This window comes from Limulus polyphemus, unplaced genomic scaffold, assembly GCF_000517525.1.
Source record: "Limulus polyphemus unplaced genomic scaffold, Limulus_polyphemus-2.1.2 Scaffold212, whole genome shotgun sequence".
Taxonomy (NCBI): domain Eukaryota; kingdom Metazoa; phylum Arthropoda; class Merostomata; order Xiphosura; family Limulidae; genus Limulus; species Limulus polyphemus.
In genome coordinates this window covers 551431-571523 of record NW_013665822.1, presented here as the reverse complement: position 1 = coordinate 571523, position 20093 = coordinate 551431, and the positions used below count along the sequence as shown (strand labels likewise).

General features: G+C 32.4%; 1 protein-coding gene across 1 annotated transcript in view; it reads right to left on the bottom strand.

The window, feature by feature from the left end:
• Positions 1 to 13315: 13315 nt before the first annotated feature.
• LOC106478443 (leucine-rich repeat-containing protein 45-like) overlaps positions 13316 to 20093 on the bottom strand; it is a 72155-nt gene continuing 65377 nt past the window's right edge. Inside the window, exons 19-21 of the mRNA XM_022382040.1 lie at positions 19645 to 19752; positions 18539 to 18632; positions 13316 to 14005 (exon numbers count right to left, since the gene is read on the bottom strand). Coding sequence (XP_022237748.1) covers positions 13812 to 14005; positions 18539 to 18632; positions 19645 to 19752 — 396 coding nt within the window. The 3' untranslated portion in view covers positions 13316 to 13811. The remainder of the gene's footprint in view (positions 14006 to 18538; positions 18633 to 19644; positions 19753 to 20093) is intronic.

The window sequence follows — 20093 nt, the reverse complement described above, 5'->3', positions numbered from 1 at the left end:
CATTGAATTGTTGGAAAGGGTTGAGAGGAGGGTTACTAGAATAGTTCCTAGGATCGAGGGGTTGTCATTTGAGGATAGGTTAAGGTCTCTGAAATTGTTTTCTGTTAAAAAAAAGAAGAGTTAGAGCAGATCTGACTGAGATCTGTTTAAGATTGTAAAGAGAACTGATAGTACTGATGCATCAACTTTTTTTCATACTTAACAGCAAGAATAATAGCATTAGAGGACATAAATATAAATTTTGACAAGGCGGGAGTCATCTTCTGCTAAGACAGTTTTATTTTTCTAACAAGGTGGTTGGCCTTTCGAATAGGTTGCTTGGATGTTATGGAGGCAGTAAATTTAAGTGAGTTTAAGAGAAAGCTGGATAAGTATATGAATGACAAGGGCTGGCTTTGAGGTTTTTTTGTAATAGTATTAGTTTAGTTTAGAGGATCGGACAGCCTGAGTAGACCAACAGGTCCCTTGTTGTTCCTAAACATTATGTTATATGTTGTCTTCAAATAATACTTTACAGGTTAGTAATCATAGTTAACTTCATAACTCTGGGTCTTAATATCCAGATCAAATCCTTTGTTTGCATTCATATGTTGCTTGATAGTTGATTTTTTTTTATAACTGATCCATTCATGTCACACAACATTTACAGATTAATTCATGTAAAGCTTATACATGTGTGTAAGACCAAACACATGTATAAAAATTACATGAAAGTCAAGCATATATTCATTTATACACTTATCTTTCACATAGATACATATATATATATATAATCATTACACGTTGTCACGTACACAAATAGTTTAAAACAGACCAATTCCAGCATCTGCACAAATTACTTCAATAATCTTCTTTGGTTCAATGGTTATTGTAGAGAAATGTGCTGCCATTTAGGAACCATCAAACTCATTTTTCTTTTCAGGCATCATGAAGTAAATAATCTCCAGATAAACTAAGACTTTTCTGATAAAATCCCTATATGTCAGTATTAATATTTGTACTGTTACTACAGAATGTATATCAATATACACTCAAAGGAAACAATCTTCTCACTGTATGTGGAGAAGTGATACTTTCTTTAGGTGTATGGGAAAGAACTATAGCAAGGACAATGCACTATCCTCCATAAAGATTTGGCCACTCAGCTAGATCAGAAGAGAATACATTGAGCACTTTCGACCACTGCAACTAGTACGTTAATGGAACAACTAATTAAAGAACAAGTTAAGGTCCCATTGTAGCCCCTTCAGAGTAAGCTCCATTAGCCTCTTGAAAATCACACAAGTCATCTCTCATGCTGAAAGCCATTTCAGGCATGCTCCCACCATCCAGTTCTATTTGCAAGTATCCAAATGCCATGTTTAACATATTAACCCTTCTAATGCATCCAGATATTCATCTGTTCACGGTAATGGAAATAAATCAATGAAAGTTACTACGTTCATCCATCTAAAATCAATGCACCAATGCAGAAGCTGAACATATCTTCCTTTTTCCTGCAAATCACTACTGGAGATGACTCAGCATTCTCTGAAGATTATATGATCTTGTCCTTTAATATCCACCACACCTTAACACTAGAAAAATCCCTAGTGCTCCCTGAAAGCCTGTATGGTAATTGATTAATCAGATGTACATCATCTGTATTTTTTTGATGCTGTGTACTAGTTATTTGACTAAGTTTGGCATCTGGTCTCATAAATATAATGTCATATTCAACCACTAAGTCACCAAGATGCTACCACTGCATTGAATCTAGATTACCTGAAAAATCCTCAACTAGTGACTTCAGATGTGTTATGTTTATGTATTCTTTTCAGACGTAACCCTAGTATTACCACTAACTTTGGTTACTTCAACTTAGTTAACTGTGCCATTAATCATTCCAACATGACAATAAATGCCAATCATCCATAACTGCAGAACAACACCAGGACTTCATTAATCCTCAAAAAAATAACTGTCCAAGTTAATGCTGCTTGCTTTAAGGACAGGAAACAGTTTAGTTCATGCATGAGCTCTATAACCATGGTATATGGCATTAATGCACCAAACTTGTGCACATGGCAATAGTGTGACTTCCTCTCCAACTTACACTCATGCAGACACTGTTCTTTGGTATGGTCTGGCTGACATTAGGTAATTCTCCCACAGAACATCAGTTCACCTTTTGCATAAGCAAAACTAACTGATAAGCTTCACATTATGTTTATCCCAGGGATGCCGATATTTGAACTAAGGTCAGAGATGATTACCTTTGTTTTGTGAGTATAAAGACCTGCACAAGACCAAACCAGTCCTAAAATAGCTGAGTTGACCACCAAAGCTATCAGCAAAAGCTGTCTATTACACTACATTAAGTCAGCGGACAGGTCTAACTTTGGTTCCCTTACTTTCCTGGAGTTGTAACGGCATTGTTCACTGCCTGTTGTTGGCTCTTCTGCATCTGCTGAGCTATCAGTGAATACCTATAGGTTTGTCTACCTTTCTGCTTGACAAGATATAGGTAGTTCACTTGAAAGTTACCCAAATTTCCACAGGCAAAGCAAATGCTTGCTCCTCCCTTTTAGGATGTCTTAATGGAAGAGTTACAGGCACAGGCTGTGCTCTAAAGCCAAAAGAGGACAAGAATAACATATCTATTCAATGGATATCAGTGTAGTTGCATCACAGTGCCTTAGTTGTGCTCAAGCTTTGTGTGACTTGAATACCTGAGTAGGACAGTATGTTTGAGGTATAGCCACTGCAGCTACCACAACAAGCTTCTTCCTTTCTTGTAACCAGTTTGAAATTATCACTTTGTACTGCATCACCACAGAAACTGTCTCAATGAGGGTGAAATCTCTCTCTCTTTTCCAAGCCTTGAACTTAGCCTAATTGATTGCTCAATTTCCACCAAGTTGAACTTTCTTTGCAACACAGTAATGTCTCTCAGTTTCAGAGTTGTGCCTCACTCAAGTGCTTGATGGAATCTGGGGCTAGACTATCTAGGTTGAAGATCAGACATTATACAGCCTGTACTACAGTTTTCTGCCTGAATGACTTGAAAAAATGGTCCAACTCTTTCTTTACTGCTTCACTGAATGTCAGAGAAGTGATTTGTTTTCCTTGTCTTTATGAACCTGTGGGCATAGCGACAAACAATTTTTCATGATCTTGGGTATCATTTGACTGAGGTATTCTTGGAGTTGAGGATGCAGCAAGTAGGCAAGCTCAGGGATTTTGACTCTTATAAATGATAAATCCTTGGCATAAGATGGCAGAGTAATGACTTATCAACAGCAGCTTGCCTCTTAGCTCTATGCAACTCCAGGCTTCTCTGTGATCTTTGTTTACCTTAGAAGTACACCTTTTGGTTTCAGAGTAGCTCATCACTCTTTTTTTGCTTCATTCACTTCACCATTTGGTGCCTGCTGTCTTATCTGCCAGAGATATAGCTCCTATTCATAGATGCCATCCACCAAAAGCACCTATAGTCTCCCCTCTGCATTCTGGGATGGCTTTGACCAGAGCTGCATTGGGTTACTTTGGTTGCTGAAGATCAGAATGTCCAATACAGACTGCCCCAATTGGTCTCAAACTCACCATACATACACCATCAAAACAATCCTCAGTTGCCTGTGCTTCCATTGCAGTGGGTTGATCCTCAGAGGAAGAGTGTGAACAGCTGTTCTAGATACACCAGACTTTTCTTCTAGAGTTATGGACTTCAACAAGACAAAGTCATGGACCTTCACAGCATCGATAAAGGTCCAATGTCCAGGAGAGGATGCCTCCTAGACTAAATAACCCTTTTGTACAACTATCTTTCTTTTAGCAACTGGCTCTTCCTCTTAGTCATAAGTCCTTTGATTTGCATAAAGTGCTACTTCTGATAACATGAAACCATTTTAAAGTTAAATACTAAAACAGTAGGAATAAATGGCAATACACACGTCAACAGGAAACTCCACAATAAGATGTTGTGTGGTCTTTGCATCATAATTTTCTATACGAGTCTGAGAATGAAATAGAGACTGAACATAATATAAAATACAAAAGCACAATGTATATTACAACACAAAAAACAAAGCCACTGTGTTTAGATGAGGAACTGCTGCTTTTACAGGATTGGAGCTATACTCTCTCAAAACTGTATTTTATGAAAATTACTACCTATTTAAAAGTTAACATTAGATTTATGCAAAATGACTAGCATTTCTTGCAATTGGTCATTCTCACTCAAACATAAGAGAGATTGTAATTACCAGATATCATTAACCTACTACTGGAGGATTCTGCTGTCTACATAATTGTACAAAGTTCAATGTTACAGCCATATCTCTCCTATCTATTGGAAGAACAGGTATTCTCTCCACAAAGGAACAAAGACAGCTTGAACAAAATAAATTTAAATTTCTTGACCATGTGTTATGTGAAAACTGCACATACAAAGAATACCCAATTAACTCAAAGAAAAAAAAAGGTATTATATTAAAATAAAGAGGCAAAAAAGCCATGGTATGTTTATATACAACACAAATTCCCAATAATGTGTCTTAAAGGTTTATTGAAAGGAATGTGTTTAACTTGGAGTAGCAACATTGCTGCTTCCTGAAGAATAAACATACAAAAATAAATACTAATAATACTTCTACCATATGATATATATAAATACATGTTTCTATATATTATATTATAAAAATCCTAGTTGAAAGATATAAATAGTTAAATTATTTTGAAAAGAAAATCATATTGGTGCTTTCAGTACCTATGCTTAGAGAGACATGTTTACTTGTATATGTTCATTATGGTAATCAACTATGTATTTATAAGCTTTTACATTACAGTTAATGTTTTGCATAAGCATTACTATTGATCACTTCTTAAACTCAGTTCTAATGTTTCAGTTGTAATTTTAGAAATTTTCTTCTAGAAGTTTTCCATCATATGTAAAGTAATAATTTCTGTATAACAAATGTTATATAAAAATTACTTAACCATAGCAGCATACCTATGTAACAAAAATAATATAAAAAAACCTTTGTCAGGAAAGATAACTACACTTTAGAAATCTGTTTAAAACAAAAAAGGATGAATAAAAATTAATTTTTAAGTGCCCATTTTATACCACTTGTTATACAGAAGGCTGAGTACATTATATTAAAATGATCTTGGAGTATCACTATGTCATTGCAGTTCATATTCCATCTCTTCAAGATCAGCCTGACGAATGTGCATTTTTTGGCAACAGCCCTGTAGTTTAATTTCTATTACAAAAGACTCAATTTTAAGGCTGTCATGTCAATTGCATATCACTCCTCCCTGCTTGGTTTCCATAATCCAAATAATCTATTAAGACAAACATTCCCATTGCCTGTTTCAACAGACTGGTCACACAGAAATCCATAGGCATTGCATCTTTCTACTTGACTGGTATGTTTTTGTATGGAACAGCATGAATACTTGTTTCATTCTCCAGCTGCTAGAGGTATGTGACGACTGAATGGGTGATATTAATGGAAGTTTGATCTTGGTGAACCCATACCCTATTGGCTTCATTTCTAGATGGATATCCTTCTTGATTATATTGTGTACTGTTACATGGATGGATCTTGCCACTCTTTGCTCTTTTTTGCTCATGGATTCTCTCCTCTTACAAGATGCATCACTTTGCTTATCAAAGCTAGGATATAATTTGTTCTAAGCCTCTTTCTGGATGGTTCTTGTGCTACAATAACATTAAGTACAAGGAATATCTCTGTCTTGGAAACTCTAAGTCTGTAATCTGAACACATCTTTATGTTCTGAGTGTTGTATAAATATTTTGTGTTGGAAAGAGCTGATACATACTTTCACAGAAGCAATACAACTGTGGTTGCATTACACTACGTACAAAATTCCAAACATATCAACTGACTAAATTTAAGAGCTTTTAAGGCCAATCCTTAGAAAATTTAAAGACCTGTTTTCACAGCAAATATACCAAACAATAATGAAAATATTAAAGAATTGTTTTAATATGCTTACAAAGAATACCAATGCATTTAATGATGATGTGTTTCTCATCTACTTGCATGATACATGTTGTTATTCTTGTATATGTTGTCTACTAAGTGCATGAACAATTCATTTTGGCCTGTGATTGACTTAAAACTTTATAAGACATAAAGCAATATAATTAAGATTTTTCAAGGCTTTAAAAATACAAAAACCAATTTAAGATTGTATAATACTAATATTATCAGTTGTGGTTGTCACATGACTTGCTGATTTGCATATTCCAAATCATTTTAATATAAGATACTCAACCTATACTTATCAAATTCCTTACAAAATTATAGTAAAAATTAAAATGTACTCTTTCTCAAACGTTGCACATTACAATAAATTAAATTTAATCTTACCAATATCTATTCTCTAAGCATTACTACACGAGTATATTTCATGTTGCTTATTAAATCATGAAATTTTGTGGTAAGTACAAATATCTTTGAAAGTGACCTTCTTGTTTTATTCAATTTTGAAAGCCTTTTATGTTTAGAAACTAACTTAACGTTACACATCCTTATTAATAACAAACTCGTATAAGAAGTATTACTGTACACCTTTCTACACTGCATTATATTGGCTTGGAAATTTTTTATATATAAAAAATAGGTGAAATTCTATGGACAAGCACTATTTGAAGCCTGTTTTATAAATTATATAATATTACTTTTCTTAATAATGTTGGGGTTTTCTCAAATGAAACTGATTTCCACACAAGTATTAGACATGTCTGCTTTATAACAGGCAGATCAATCTGAAAAATTGCAAAGTAAACCTGTATTTAACTGAACAAGTTACTTTATATATAATGTTCTTACTATGATATCGACCATGTAGTCCATACTTAGTACCCTGTGGCCAATGCTCCAGGACGTATATCAAGCAGAAACTTGCTGACCCATAAATGATTGCATATCTGAACATGTGTGTGACATCCAAAACTTCAGTACTAACAATGCTATTGCAGAACATTATAGAAAAGAACATGGCATACCACAAACAGATAACATCTTAATAGATGTCATGATCTTATCTATATGCCATAGTTTTCTAAACTGTAAGATTAAAGAAAAAGAAACCTAAAATGAACAAATATAAAAGTTGGCCTTTAGTGTAGAGGTGTTAATAGCATTCTTAAGAGTTTAATATCTTGAACTTTGACAAAATCACTGTACAATCTCATAAGAATTGAAATATATTTTCAGATATTGTTTTGTGTATGTATCGTATCCTATTTTAAATCAAATGATTTAAACCTGTTGGTTTACACATTTATTTAGCATTGTTGATTTGATTGGTTTCAACAAATTAAATTCAATAATGTTTGATATTATTTTAATATGACCTGAACTTTCTAAACACATGTATTAATGTTCGTTTTACTGCTAAAGTTGTTCCAATTTAGATTCAACTGGATTAATGAACTGGTAGGAAATCGCTAGCTTCTGACAAAGCTGTAAGAGCAAAATATTGAGCTAATAAATTTACATTCTGGAGATATAGGTTATTTTATTTACGTATATATAAATATGTCTTGTAATAAATTCCAGTTTGCATTAAATAAAGTTCACAATAATAATGAAATCCTTTAACCACAATTTAAAATCAAGTCATCACATAAATAAAAGAAAAACCTTTTACATTTTATATGTTAAAATAAAAAAAGGAAACATTATATGAAAAATTAGGACTAAGAAAAAAACCTTTTAACAATAAGGAAGTCTCTACATAATACATTAAAATGTCTTTCGATAATTATCACAAAAAAAAACAATGAAAAACAATTAAAGAAAGAAAGTTACATCATAAAAGAAACCGTTAAAAAAGAAGAATATACATAAAATAAACCTTTAACAAAGAACATATTCAATAACCCTTTAACAAAGAATGCAAATGCACACACACATATGGAAATACCCTGTAACAATGTAATACATAAATATGTGTAGATATACAATAAGAAAAAACTTTTACAAAGATCACCTCTCCCTAAGAAGGAATAGTTTGCCATCCTATGCATACATAATCACAGTTGTAATAAAAAAGGACCAAATAAATCTTAAACAATGATTACGGTGCCTGCCCTCTTTAGAAGAGGCAGTCTAACACACTATATTACATAAAAGTCTTGAAAACTGTTTACTAATAAATGATAATATACGTATTAAAACTCTTTAAACAATATCATACATACAAATTAATATCTCTGAATACAAACATTCCCCAATGAATTCAATATATAGGTATACTAGCCTCTTTATGAAATTGAAATTCCCAGAAAAATATTACTATAAATTTAAAAACACTCCATGTATTCCCATGGGCATTGTGGGTCATTTTCTTGTGGGAGATGACCATATATCACACTCAATAGTAATTAGCATTTCCCATCTAAACATGTTCTGTAAACGGTCTGTAGACCTCTTCTCAGTTGCTTTGTATGACATCATCTGATGTAGCAAGTGTTTATTCCTGTCACTTCAGTGGGAAGTAACAAACTTTGCAAATATCCACTCGATAGTATATATTACATGTTATACCAAACCATCAGACTAAGAGTGATAAGGTGAAGTGTACATCTTCATCATACCTAACATATCTACAGAACAGTTGGTTGTAGAAACCAGTTTCCTGATTTCTGTTAGGTTGTGACTAAAGTTTTTGGACTGTGCTGATATATCAACCATTATCAACTATTTCACAAAGTTGGCCAAGGTATATCTAATGACCTATCTCTGTCTCAAAAAATTGACCCTGCAGAGGATACCTAACAATTCGCTGTTGGAGTTTATCCTGTTGCAACTAAATCTTATTTTTGCAGCACACACTGCACAGTATTCACACCACTGCCAATTATTTTGACTTGATTGTGGTCAGAAGAACCAAATGACTAAGAAAATAAACAGAATAGATATGTGATGTAATGTAAAACACAATTTTCATTATATTGTAAAACTAAAAAAACTACAGTTCGTGTACTTGTTTAGATGCTGGACAAACACCTTCTATAGGATCAATAAGTCAGTCAATAGCTTTCGTCACTGGGAATGTTTTCGTGTCAACTATCTCATTTTATAAAACATGGTAGAATTGATGTGGATAACAGAAAAATAAAAATGTGTGTTATACATGTGCTAGTCATTTTCACACAACATAGTGAAGACTGTGACCTCTAGATATCTACTCTTTCAGCGAAGGACATTGCTGTCATTAACCTATTCTGCAAAACATGCAAGTTGCAGAAATATCTCTATGGGTTAAGTAGATATCTGCTAGAGACCAACAAAGGTAACAAGAACAAAAACAACTCAATGTTTTTTTTAAAACCATGTTTAAGTGAATACTGCATTGAATCTGACCAAACAAATTTTTTTAAAAACTCCTATATTAATAAAAGATGTTTAAGTGATTCATTTTCAGGGAGTTCTAATAAAAAGGCCAAAGCATAGGGAAATGCCAAGGTTTGCCAATTCTCTTACTCTTGGGAAGAGGAGTTCTTTCTATTTTTGGAAAAATAAAAATGACTTATTGTGCATCAGAGAAAATGGTGAGAGCAGATTATCATCCTCATCCCTTACGAATGCAGACAAAGCAATTTGTATATGGTGCATCACAACATGCTGAGACAAAGCTGGTTGTTATAAAACCAGTTAAAATGTGCTACAGACAAAATGTCACTTGCCTCCATGCTTATAATCAAAATAGCATTGTTTCTTTTTTCTACATAGCATAACATAGTGTCAGAAATGAGTGTAGCTTTATATAACTGATTATATTCAGGCAATGTGTAGATGTCAGACAGACCATATGAACTATACAAGATAATGAAAGAGATGAAGATCACTACTTGAAGTTTGAATGGCACTCCTTTAGGCTTTATCCCCAGTGATGTGCTTACAGGCCAAGCAAACCATGCACTGCTTGGTTGGTTAAAAATGGTTTTCAATCCATTAATATAATGATACTGTATTTCCTAATTTAAAATACAAATGTTGACATCTGTATGTTTAAATGTATCCTTCATAGAGTAAAAAAAACTTCTCCTCCATCACTGACTTTACCAGCAAATGTTGAGAATGAAACATGAGTCACTCTACACATTCAAGCAAAGCACTGATATAGTCTGCTTGATGGTTGCCATGGAAATTAGAGATCATTAGGCCAGGCAACAAATAAAAACCTGACCTGATCAGTCACAAACCAAGCATTTCATGAGGAACATGATTTGATCTTTTTTATGTATATTCAACATGTTTTGAGTGAATTACAGTTGTATTTATGGACATCAGTTGCTGTTTTTGTGTTACTTTAATTTATCCTTTAAAACAATTATAAAAGATGGCTTTGATTAATTATTATGAATGAATTTCCATTTTATTTTTTTGAACAACTGCTCACAATAGATGTTGTAGTTTTGGTTCGACTTGCTTGCACATGTCCACCCCATATTCTCCACCTTTACCCCCTATATATCATGACTTTCTCCATCATGTTGCTCACCACATTAAATGAATAGTGTCATAAAACTGTACCATAACAAGGAAAACTGTCCCCATCCAATAATATTTACATACATTTCTTGTAAATTTTTTTACCTATTTGGAAAGAACTATATTAAGTAAAGTAACAGTGTCTGTTCTTTTTGTTTTGACAGCAGACACCATTGGTAATCATTATTAGCTTAGGCCTTCCTAGCATAAATTAATATTATTAATATCTTGATCAATATGAAGATACTTAGACTAATTAGTCCTAAGTCACTGACATTAAGGCTAACTTTAGAAATTAGGCACATCTGACAGGCCTAGAGATTTACAGTAAACCTAAAGCATGTTGCATCACAAATACTAGTAATATGCTAAGCAGTACTGTGCCTAGGTTCCTGCAGTATGTCTAGATCTAGGGCCTACACGGAAACTTTCATTTTATAGATGTACGTACCCTTCTAATGAAGTCACCCAGATGGCTCTTGATGGAACTGCCTTTTTTATTATGATTTAGGCAATAGTTTGTTGATATAAAAAACAACTTTTTTCTCAAATCAGGCCCAATTTCATTTGTTCTTCACTGATGCATCTATTTCCTGCACCGTGTTTGCATCTTTCCTCTTAACAATCTCAACTGGCACTAGACTCATTGTTAAAATTAGTATTGCCATTCAGTACTTGCACTCAAGTATTTAACAGTTAAACTTGGCACCAGTGGGCTGGGCTTACATGTTTGGAAGAACAACAATGGCATCATTTTGGGAAACCCATCACATGGAAAATGCTCCTGGTATTCTGGCAACTATCAGCGAAAACATGTCTGTTGATAGAAAAAGCTGACTGGTCACCAAAATGTACCCCAGTTTTAAACTGTGTTCTGAATGGCTCATCTACAAAGATTAGTTTCTGAAAATGTTTGAAAGTCTTTATATAAGTCAATCATTTTAGTTACAAGGATATATACAGTGTATGTGAATGGAGATTCCCAGACATGATTCCTACCTTGTTAATATTTATGATCCATGTTAAACCTATTTACAGTACACAAAATCTCTGAACAACACCAACAAAATAACACACATTTATAAGCAAACTGCATGTGTTTAAGATGAGTTGTTAGAATGGTTACTGTACTTAAGAATATCATTCCATACAAAAAGAAATTCTCAGCATTCCACAAAATCATAAAAAAAGCTTATATCTGGTATATTTAGTTGATATCACATGGATGAGTGGTAGGTAGATATTTTCTATCTTCTTATTTTAATATTGAATTTCAAAAATTATCATGTATTCAGGTTTATTTGCAGTTTTCACATAATATGTGATCAAAAAAGCCATTAAGTTACTTCCCTCTAGCTATCTATTGTTCTGTGTCATCCCTTGGAGATAACATCTGGGCTGTCTGTAGGGGAAATAGATGTAAACCAGCACCTTTTGAGTCAGGTGATATCTTCAGGTTATATCCTCCATTTAAACCTCACATTTTCAAATAGGAATCACCAGTCACATCAGTAGCTCTAGGTAAGCCTGAAGTTACCAAGTAAGCTAAGTAAAATGAAGTTTGGTCAGTGTGGAACAAGTTTTGAGAGGAAAAACTTGGATCGAGCTATCCAGTAAAAGGAGACTGTCCCGAGTGTCACATAAATACACACACTGTGTTTGTGTCATGAAAAGATTGTTCATTGAATTTTTGTACAGTTGTGTCTAGTGTAATTATTACTTTTTCATGAACTCATTAACTCAGAGAATTCAAATGACATAGTGATAAATATCAAGGTGAACTCTTTTGTTTATTCTGCATACCTATTTTATCTCTTTAAAGAAAATCAATTTAACCTGAAAATATCCCAGATGTACGAAATGTTTTGAAGGTGACACTCAACTCATTGGTTCTTTTTAAAACTTTTCAATTCAGTTTATTATAACAAATGATCACTGGTGAGCGGTTGAAGTTAAGAGTTCAAATGCTGTTTTTATACGATATTCTTAAGAGAATATTATGGCAACTTCAATGAATGAAAACAAGCTTTAAAAAACCTCCTAATTCTGGAGTAGCTTGATAAGGTTTATTACAATTAGATCCCCAAAAACATTCCTATGTAAAGAAATAGCATTCTGATGAAGTCATTTCATTTGTAGTATAAACCACCTTTTGATCATGTATTGAAGAAATTCATGATATTTGATATGTTGCTTCGAACTTCATATTTGTATTCTCAATAACTTATTGGAAGACACAGCATTAACATTTTTCCGTACATTTATAGTACTAAGATATTCATTAAATCTCATATAATCTTCTCTACTGAAGAAGTGATTTACATCTGATAGACTACCTTCAGGGTTGACATTTCTACCTGAAATCTCATAGTTGATAATATAATAAAAAATGGGTATTAATAACTCTTATTTAGGAATTAGGGTTTTTAAGTGTTCTCAATGGGAAGTGAGTGAATTCCTATAAAATGTTCATTCATGTAAACACTGTATCAGTGTGAAGTGTTTTAAAAAATCTATCAATTGATTCTTGATTAATATGTACACAGTGTTTGGCAATGCAAGTTTTAAGCTACCAAACTACTACGCAGTAGTAACTCGTGTTGATGCTAAATAGCATAAGAACAAGAAAATTATCCATGTTTAGAAAAATAATATATTTTTCTTTATTAACAAGTTTATTATTTTTCTTTCAAATATTAGAAAACTGTTTGTTGATTGTTTAAATTCCAAAATATTTTTTTGTACAACAAAAAATTAGTACTAAATTAAATCTTTTTTATATGTATCATCATAAATCGAAGGTGGATATAAACATAAAATATAAATTTATAAGTATTAATTCAAATTGACTCCTACAAATGTGTATTAACCTGTATTCTATTGCTCTTTTTTTTCTCCAAGAGTTTTACAGACTGTTAGGCACAACAAGCTATGTACTTGGGACCCTACTGCTCCAACATCAGTAAATAAAACTGTTCAAAACCATTTTTATGGTATACCGAATGAAACAAACTTGGCATATCAAGATTCAAGTATTATGGCAGAATTAAAGTAGACATTCATTTGAATTTTGAAACCATTACAACTACCCGTTGTATTTTAACATTTTCAACTTCTTCGACTCATACCTACTAAGATGGACCACACAGACTTAACATGAACAGACCTTTCACTACTAATTAATTAGTGGATCTGGCTTAAACCTTAACTTCCATCATACTACCTTGTAACAACTGACTGATCATTGTGACACAGATCCTCAATAACAGTGAATCATGACCACTTGTTGGGTCAGTGGTGTGGATTTAATGTATCTGATCGTTCACTAAAATAGCTTTTAAATGCTGATTGCAATATGGCGGCTCTCTGGGCTTCACTATCCTGGATATGTCTGATCTGGTCATCCCGAGCTCTCACTTGTTTCCTAAGACTTTTGATTTCTTGTTCTTTTTCTGTTATCTCTTCTTGATGTTTCCGGACATTTTCTGAAAGGCAAAGAAACTAGCTCCAAAAGTGTTTTTTTACTATACATGGAAAAACAGTAGAAAATAAAAACCTGTAAATCAATGTATATCTTCTAGAAAGAAAAATGGGTAATTTAGATTTATTTTGATTTACTTTGTGGTGGTTACAAGGTCAGTCAAATTGACCAACATTGTTATAGAGTTAGGGTAGAGAAAATAACAGATAAAATATAAAGTTTTACTGAAAACAAGCATTTGAAATGTATTCAGGAGGTTTTAGAGATTATGCAAATCAAATCTGTGATTTTTGAGATGAAGACAAGTATTTTTAATCTTAACATTAAAATCACTTTGCACACGGACTACTTAAAACAAATACTTCAGTAAAAAATAAGATTTTTTGTATGTGAAAGACTGACAAATTTTGTGAAAATATACACACTATATTAAAAGTTAGTAGTGTGAAATCTATAAAGATTTTGAATGAGTACAAAGAGGTCACATGGTTAGTCAAATTGACCGAGCCTGTGTTGAGATAGTTAAATAGCTATGGAAACATAACCATGCAGTTTTCAACATCTTGTAGCCCAACTCAAATAATTTTTATTGTCATGTTTTTTCCACTCCATTGTTACACTGTAAAATGGCAACCATGCAAGAAAAGGCATAATTAGTGGTTTGGCTTTCAGATACCAGGTCAGTTGATAGTGGTGCAGCATAATCACAGATGCCAATTCAGGAAAAAACCACCATTAAAACCAACTATCCAGAAGTGGATGAAGAAGCTCTTTGAGATAGGCAGTGTGTTACAGTGACTAAGAGTTGGAAGGCCCTCTGTCAGTGTTGAATGTACCAAACAAGTATACAAATTTTTTCAGCATAGCTCACAAAAATTTCTTTGGTGTGCTTCACAAGACCTTAGCATGCCATAAACATCTGCATGCCTACAAACTTCAGTTGGTACAGGCACTGGAACCATATGACAGACCAAAGCACAAGATATTTGTGGTGAACTTTCTTGACTGCATAGATAAAGACAAAACATTTCTTGCACGTGTACTGTTTAGCAATAAGGCGACATTTCATACCTCAGGTAAGGAAAAGCATCATAATGTCTGCATTTGGGAGTCAGAAAAATCCAGGACACCACTGAAATTGTGCAAGATAGCTCGAAAATGAATTTGTGGTGTGGTCTCATATGTGACAGGATTATTGGGACCTTCTTTATTGCTGAGAGCACAGTTACCACGAATTTGTACCTTAATGAATGTACAGTATACTATCAGATGCATATTGAAACAATTCAATGGTAATTTTCATAAAATAGTGATAAATAAATATAAAATGTACAGTTAACCTAATCTCTTGATCAGGGCGTATATGCAGTATGATTGTCTAGCGAGCTGGTTACAGTTGTATTTTGTCATTCCATGTGTTATTTCAATAAGGAAAATTACATTGTATTTGTTTTTAAGCAAAGGAGACTGACTGCAATGCATCATTGGCAAAAATTTTTCATTTTTGCTACAATTGGTGCATCCAGCACAATAAAGTTCTCTGGTTTGCAAAGTAGTCGTGTATGTTTTTTCCACTAGATGCCACCATTCCTTGTCAGTTTACTGACGGCAAGAAAAGACTGCTACCAAAGTGAGTGCTTTTTTGACAGTTATCATTTCTATAAGTGTCAAAGGGAAGATATTCAACACAATTCAAATAAATTTATTTGACATATGTGAATAATGTTCAGGGAATTTGAAAAACAACAAACATATACTGAAACACATTCCATTCTGTATGCATTTTTTGCTGTACGTGCTTCTATCTTTCAAAAATTTCTTTCAGTCAGTTGACAGAGAAAGTCCCATTTTTTTCATTAAATTCCCTCACAAAAAAATACTTTTGTTCTTAATAACTTTTTTCTGAGATTGACCATTTAACACATATGAAGACTGACAGATCAATGTTGATATATCGATATGAAATTTTAGGAATTACACAAAATTAATAATTTTCATGTAATGTACAATTGAAAGGAAGCATTCTGATATATGATTTTTTTCTATGATTAACCATTCAGAAGATACAGACAGACAGACATATGGCTATTATATATATATATATATATACACACACAGATTATATCTGTTTTGTAATTTAGATCAAAGTATTTCCTTGAAACTTACAGGGTAGATGAATGCATTGTGGCATTATTTTGTTCTTAATTTATATCTAAAGGTAAACTCATTGTGATGTAGGTTAATGCATTATACTATTACAGTAATTTAATTTAGATATATATTCTTTTTGTTTGTTTTAGCATAAAGTTACAGTAGGCTATCTGCACTCTGTCCCCATGAGGAATTGAACCCCAGATTTTAGCACTCTTAAGTCTATAAACTTACTGCTGAACCCAATGTGGTATTTAAATGTATTGAATTAGAATACTAAAGTATATTAACTCTTTGTGTTCTAAGTTCATTGAATCAACACACCTCGTTTTTAAGATCACAAGCATAAACTACTAATACTGAATCAAACTGCATAAAAAAGTGGTACAAACTAAATAATATATGTGTAAAAAAAAGTAATATAATTTGAATTAGTATTTTTATCAATTCTGAAATTTACTAATGTTTATGTAAAACAGTTTTTATAAAAAAATTAAAAGTATTTCTTTTTGTCTTTAATCTTCCTATTTTTATGTATCCAATAATTGTTTTTCAATAAAACTATAGATTTTATGTCTGTATGTACAACCACTGACATACACAATAAAAATATTGTCAAAATATGAAAGATATAAATAAAAACAAATTGTTTTGTATTATTAATCAGAAAGTTCCGTTTCATATATAAAAATCCAATAAGTTATAAAATACTTTTTTTATTTTCCATATGCTTTCTTTAGTCTCTGAAACAATTATATAATTCACTAAAATACAAAAATGCTGTAAGATCAATAGACTTACAATCACATGCCATTATGCAACAAAAAAAAAAAATGTCACCAGAAGCTATAAAATAATTCTCAGGTCTCTAATTAGTTGAGAACCATTTCTAAAACCACTGTGTTCAATCTTCAAGTGTATCATTACCAGATTACTCATTGTAAAGGTAGAAAAATGCAGTAAGGAATAACTGGCATTTGTCAAGACACTCCTTGGTAGATATTAGACACACAAATGCAACCACTAACAAATGATACTACACTGAATAAATTTGAATACATTTTGGGTCAAGTATAAAAGAACATAAAGACTGCACAAGACTGATAAAAACACAGAATTCTACCCTGGAAGAACTTGCCATGTTGGCAGGCTGTAAAATAGACTGGGATAATTTCCAGACACATCGATTCAAATAAATTCTATAAAAAAAAGAATCTTTCTACATCAACACAATTAAATCATCACTAAATAGAGACTTAGCCCTGGATTCAGGAGTTTATAACTACCATTGGTCAAATCATTACTGATTCCATCAATCATATTACAATAACCACCAGCCAATCATGCCATATCCATTTCAATCCTCCTGGATGCCATACAAATCCCTGCAAAACCAGTGCAAGGTGATTTGACAATGAAAAATGGAAGGCTTTCCAAATGCCATCCCTTCTATCTAAGGTATTTTTGTAGATTAGCCCTTCAAGCACTACAAGTGTCACTCTGAACTAGGCAGTTACTGCCAACTCCACCTTTGTTTGTTCAATCATAGCTCAGTTTATACAGCCTCTAAAAACCTGAAATATGCAGAACATGTTTTATCTTATCCTACATAATTTATTGGTAGACACAAATATATGCTTAGCAGCCATAAAAAAAATGCATGATATGCAAGCCTAGACACTATACAGAAACAAAATTTTAACATTTAACAATTTTTATTGATAGGATTAACTAAATAACCATTATATAATATTTTAATATCATTGATACACTAAAGTTTCTAGCATCAAACTACTGAGTTAAAATTAGTTATATTCTCAATAAAAAGATTCAAACACAGATCTAAATTTGCACTCAGAGTGACATTACAGTGTTATTACATGAAAATGTGTTGAGATTAATAGTATTAATACAACAGCCAAAGTTGTACTGAGTTCAGAGATAATAGAAGCAGAAACTATTAACATAAAGTTCAGAAAAACAGCAATAAAAATGGAGAGCTTTTAATACAGTTTGCAATTTAATAAAAATTAGTGTATAAAAAGGACATAAACCAAATCAAATTCTCTATCAAAAGTGATATTGAACAAGTAGGCTTATAAACTAAAATTTAATTTTCCGAACTGACCGAAGGTGAGGAAAACACAAAATGCTTAACTGTAATCCTCAACTTGTTATACAGTTTTGCTATGTTGTACGAGATATTTTGTGATGTGCCAACAGTAAAGATATAAACAATAACAATAGCTGGTATAGAAGGTAATAATAGCAACAATACTGTGTAAACTGTGGCAGTGGTTATAATTATTTTAATTTTCTACATGAAACATGCACAGTAACTGTATTTAGATAATTTATCAATAGTTTAAAAATATGAAATACTCACCCTCAATTAATTTCTGAAGTTGGAAGACTTCATGAACATGATGTTTTACTTTAGTGGCTGCAACTTGAATTTCTTCTTCCTTTCCAGCCAAGTCCTATCAAATATAAAACTAAATTACATTAAAATGTTTCATCATTTTCAGTTCCTTACTCATTGATGTGTCTTTATAGAGTTGTTAAACAGGTGTGATGACCTAAAGCAAAATCCTATGTTGATACTTTTGAAATCATATAAGTTTCTATACTTTATCAAGCAGAATAACATTATAAGCAGAATGACTAATGCTAACAGAAATAGTAGAGCTGAGGAAGAGGACAAAGGGTCTATTGTATTCAGACTTGCAATACTAGAGATGACAGACAAAAATTAATTAATGCAAAGAAATAAATTAAAAGACATTTAAAACTGACACAAGGTGGTTCATGACATGATGATTAAACTATGCTGAGAATAGGAACATACGACTGGATAAAAACAAGTACAAATTGAGGGCAAGTAACCATATAAGGTTTCATACGATAAGGAATAGCAACAGAAGAGAAAGGCAGTAGACAGAGAGAGGATGAGAGTCTAGAGTTTGACAAAATGAAGAGAATTAGCTAGAGTAATACAAATGGAGCATATTTTATTTGAAGCCCTCATTACTTCAGCCCTCAAACTGGGACAATTATTTTTAAACACAATGTGACTTTTGAAAGTTCTGTAACATTTCTTTCCTGTTATACAATGCTTATCTTCCTGATACAGGATTTGTTCAAAAACAACCAAGATGAGAGGAATCATAACTTGAAAAACAAAATAGTCTATTCACTTGTATGTCAGTCTAAAAACACCAACTGTTAAAGTACATGAACTAGATTTAAAATATTTCAAATATCAAGGTTTCAAACCAACACTGTACACTTACCTAATAATGTTTTACTTTCTAAAGACAGTATAACAGTATCTTTGAAATTCTCTTCAATAATATCACTTTTTCTCCCTCTAAAAGATCAAGTTAATGTTTAAAGTACTTTACACTACCATTTTACTTGTGACATTATTTTCAGAAATTCTTTTCTTTAAGACATCTTAACAATCAACAAAAACTGTATTGAGTATTTTACTTCTCTTTGTTTCTCTAGATTTTTCTTCAGATTCTCCATCTCTGTAGACATTGTTTTCTTCTCTGACTGAAGTTCATGAATGGTCTGTAATTGCTGCTGTGCATATTTCTATTTGAAAATACAACTCACTTATTTTTATCAAATAATTAATTCAAGGTACTTCACTATTAATTTAGGAAAAAAATATACAATTCATTAAATTATATCTCAAACTAGGCAATAAAATATGGTTTAAAAATACTTACATTGGAGCATGTTTAAATAAAACTTCTCATATCACTCAGTTCATACTAAAAGGATTTAAAATCATAAATAATATTCAATGTTAAACTGGTACACAGTTCAAAACATTTTATTTAGGCCTATCTATGGCCTTCAAAAAAGTTGACGACTCTACATGTTTTGACTCCTGAGGATGACATTGTAGAGTCTTCAACTTTTTGAAGGCC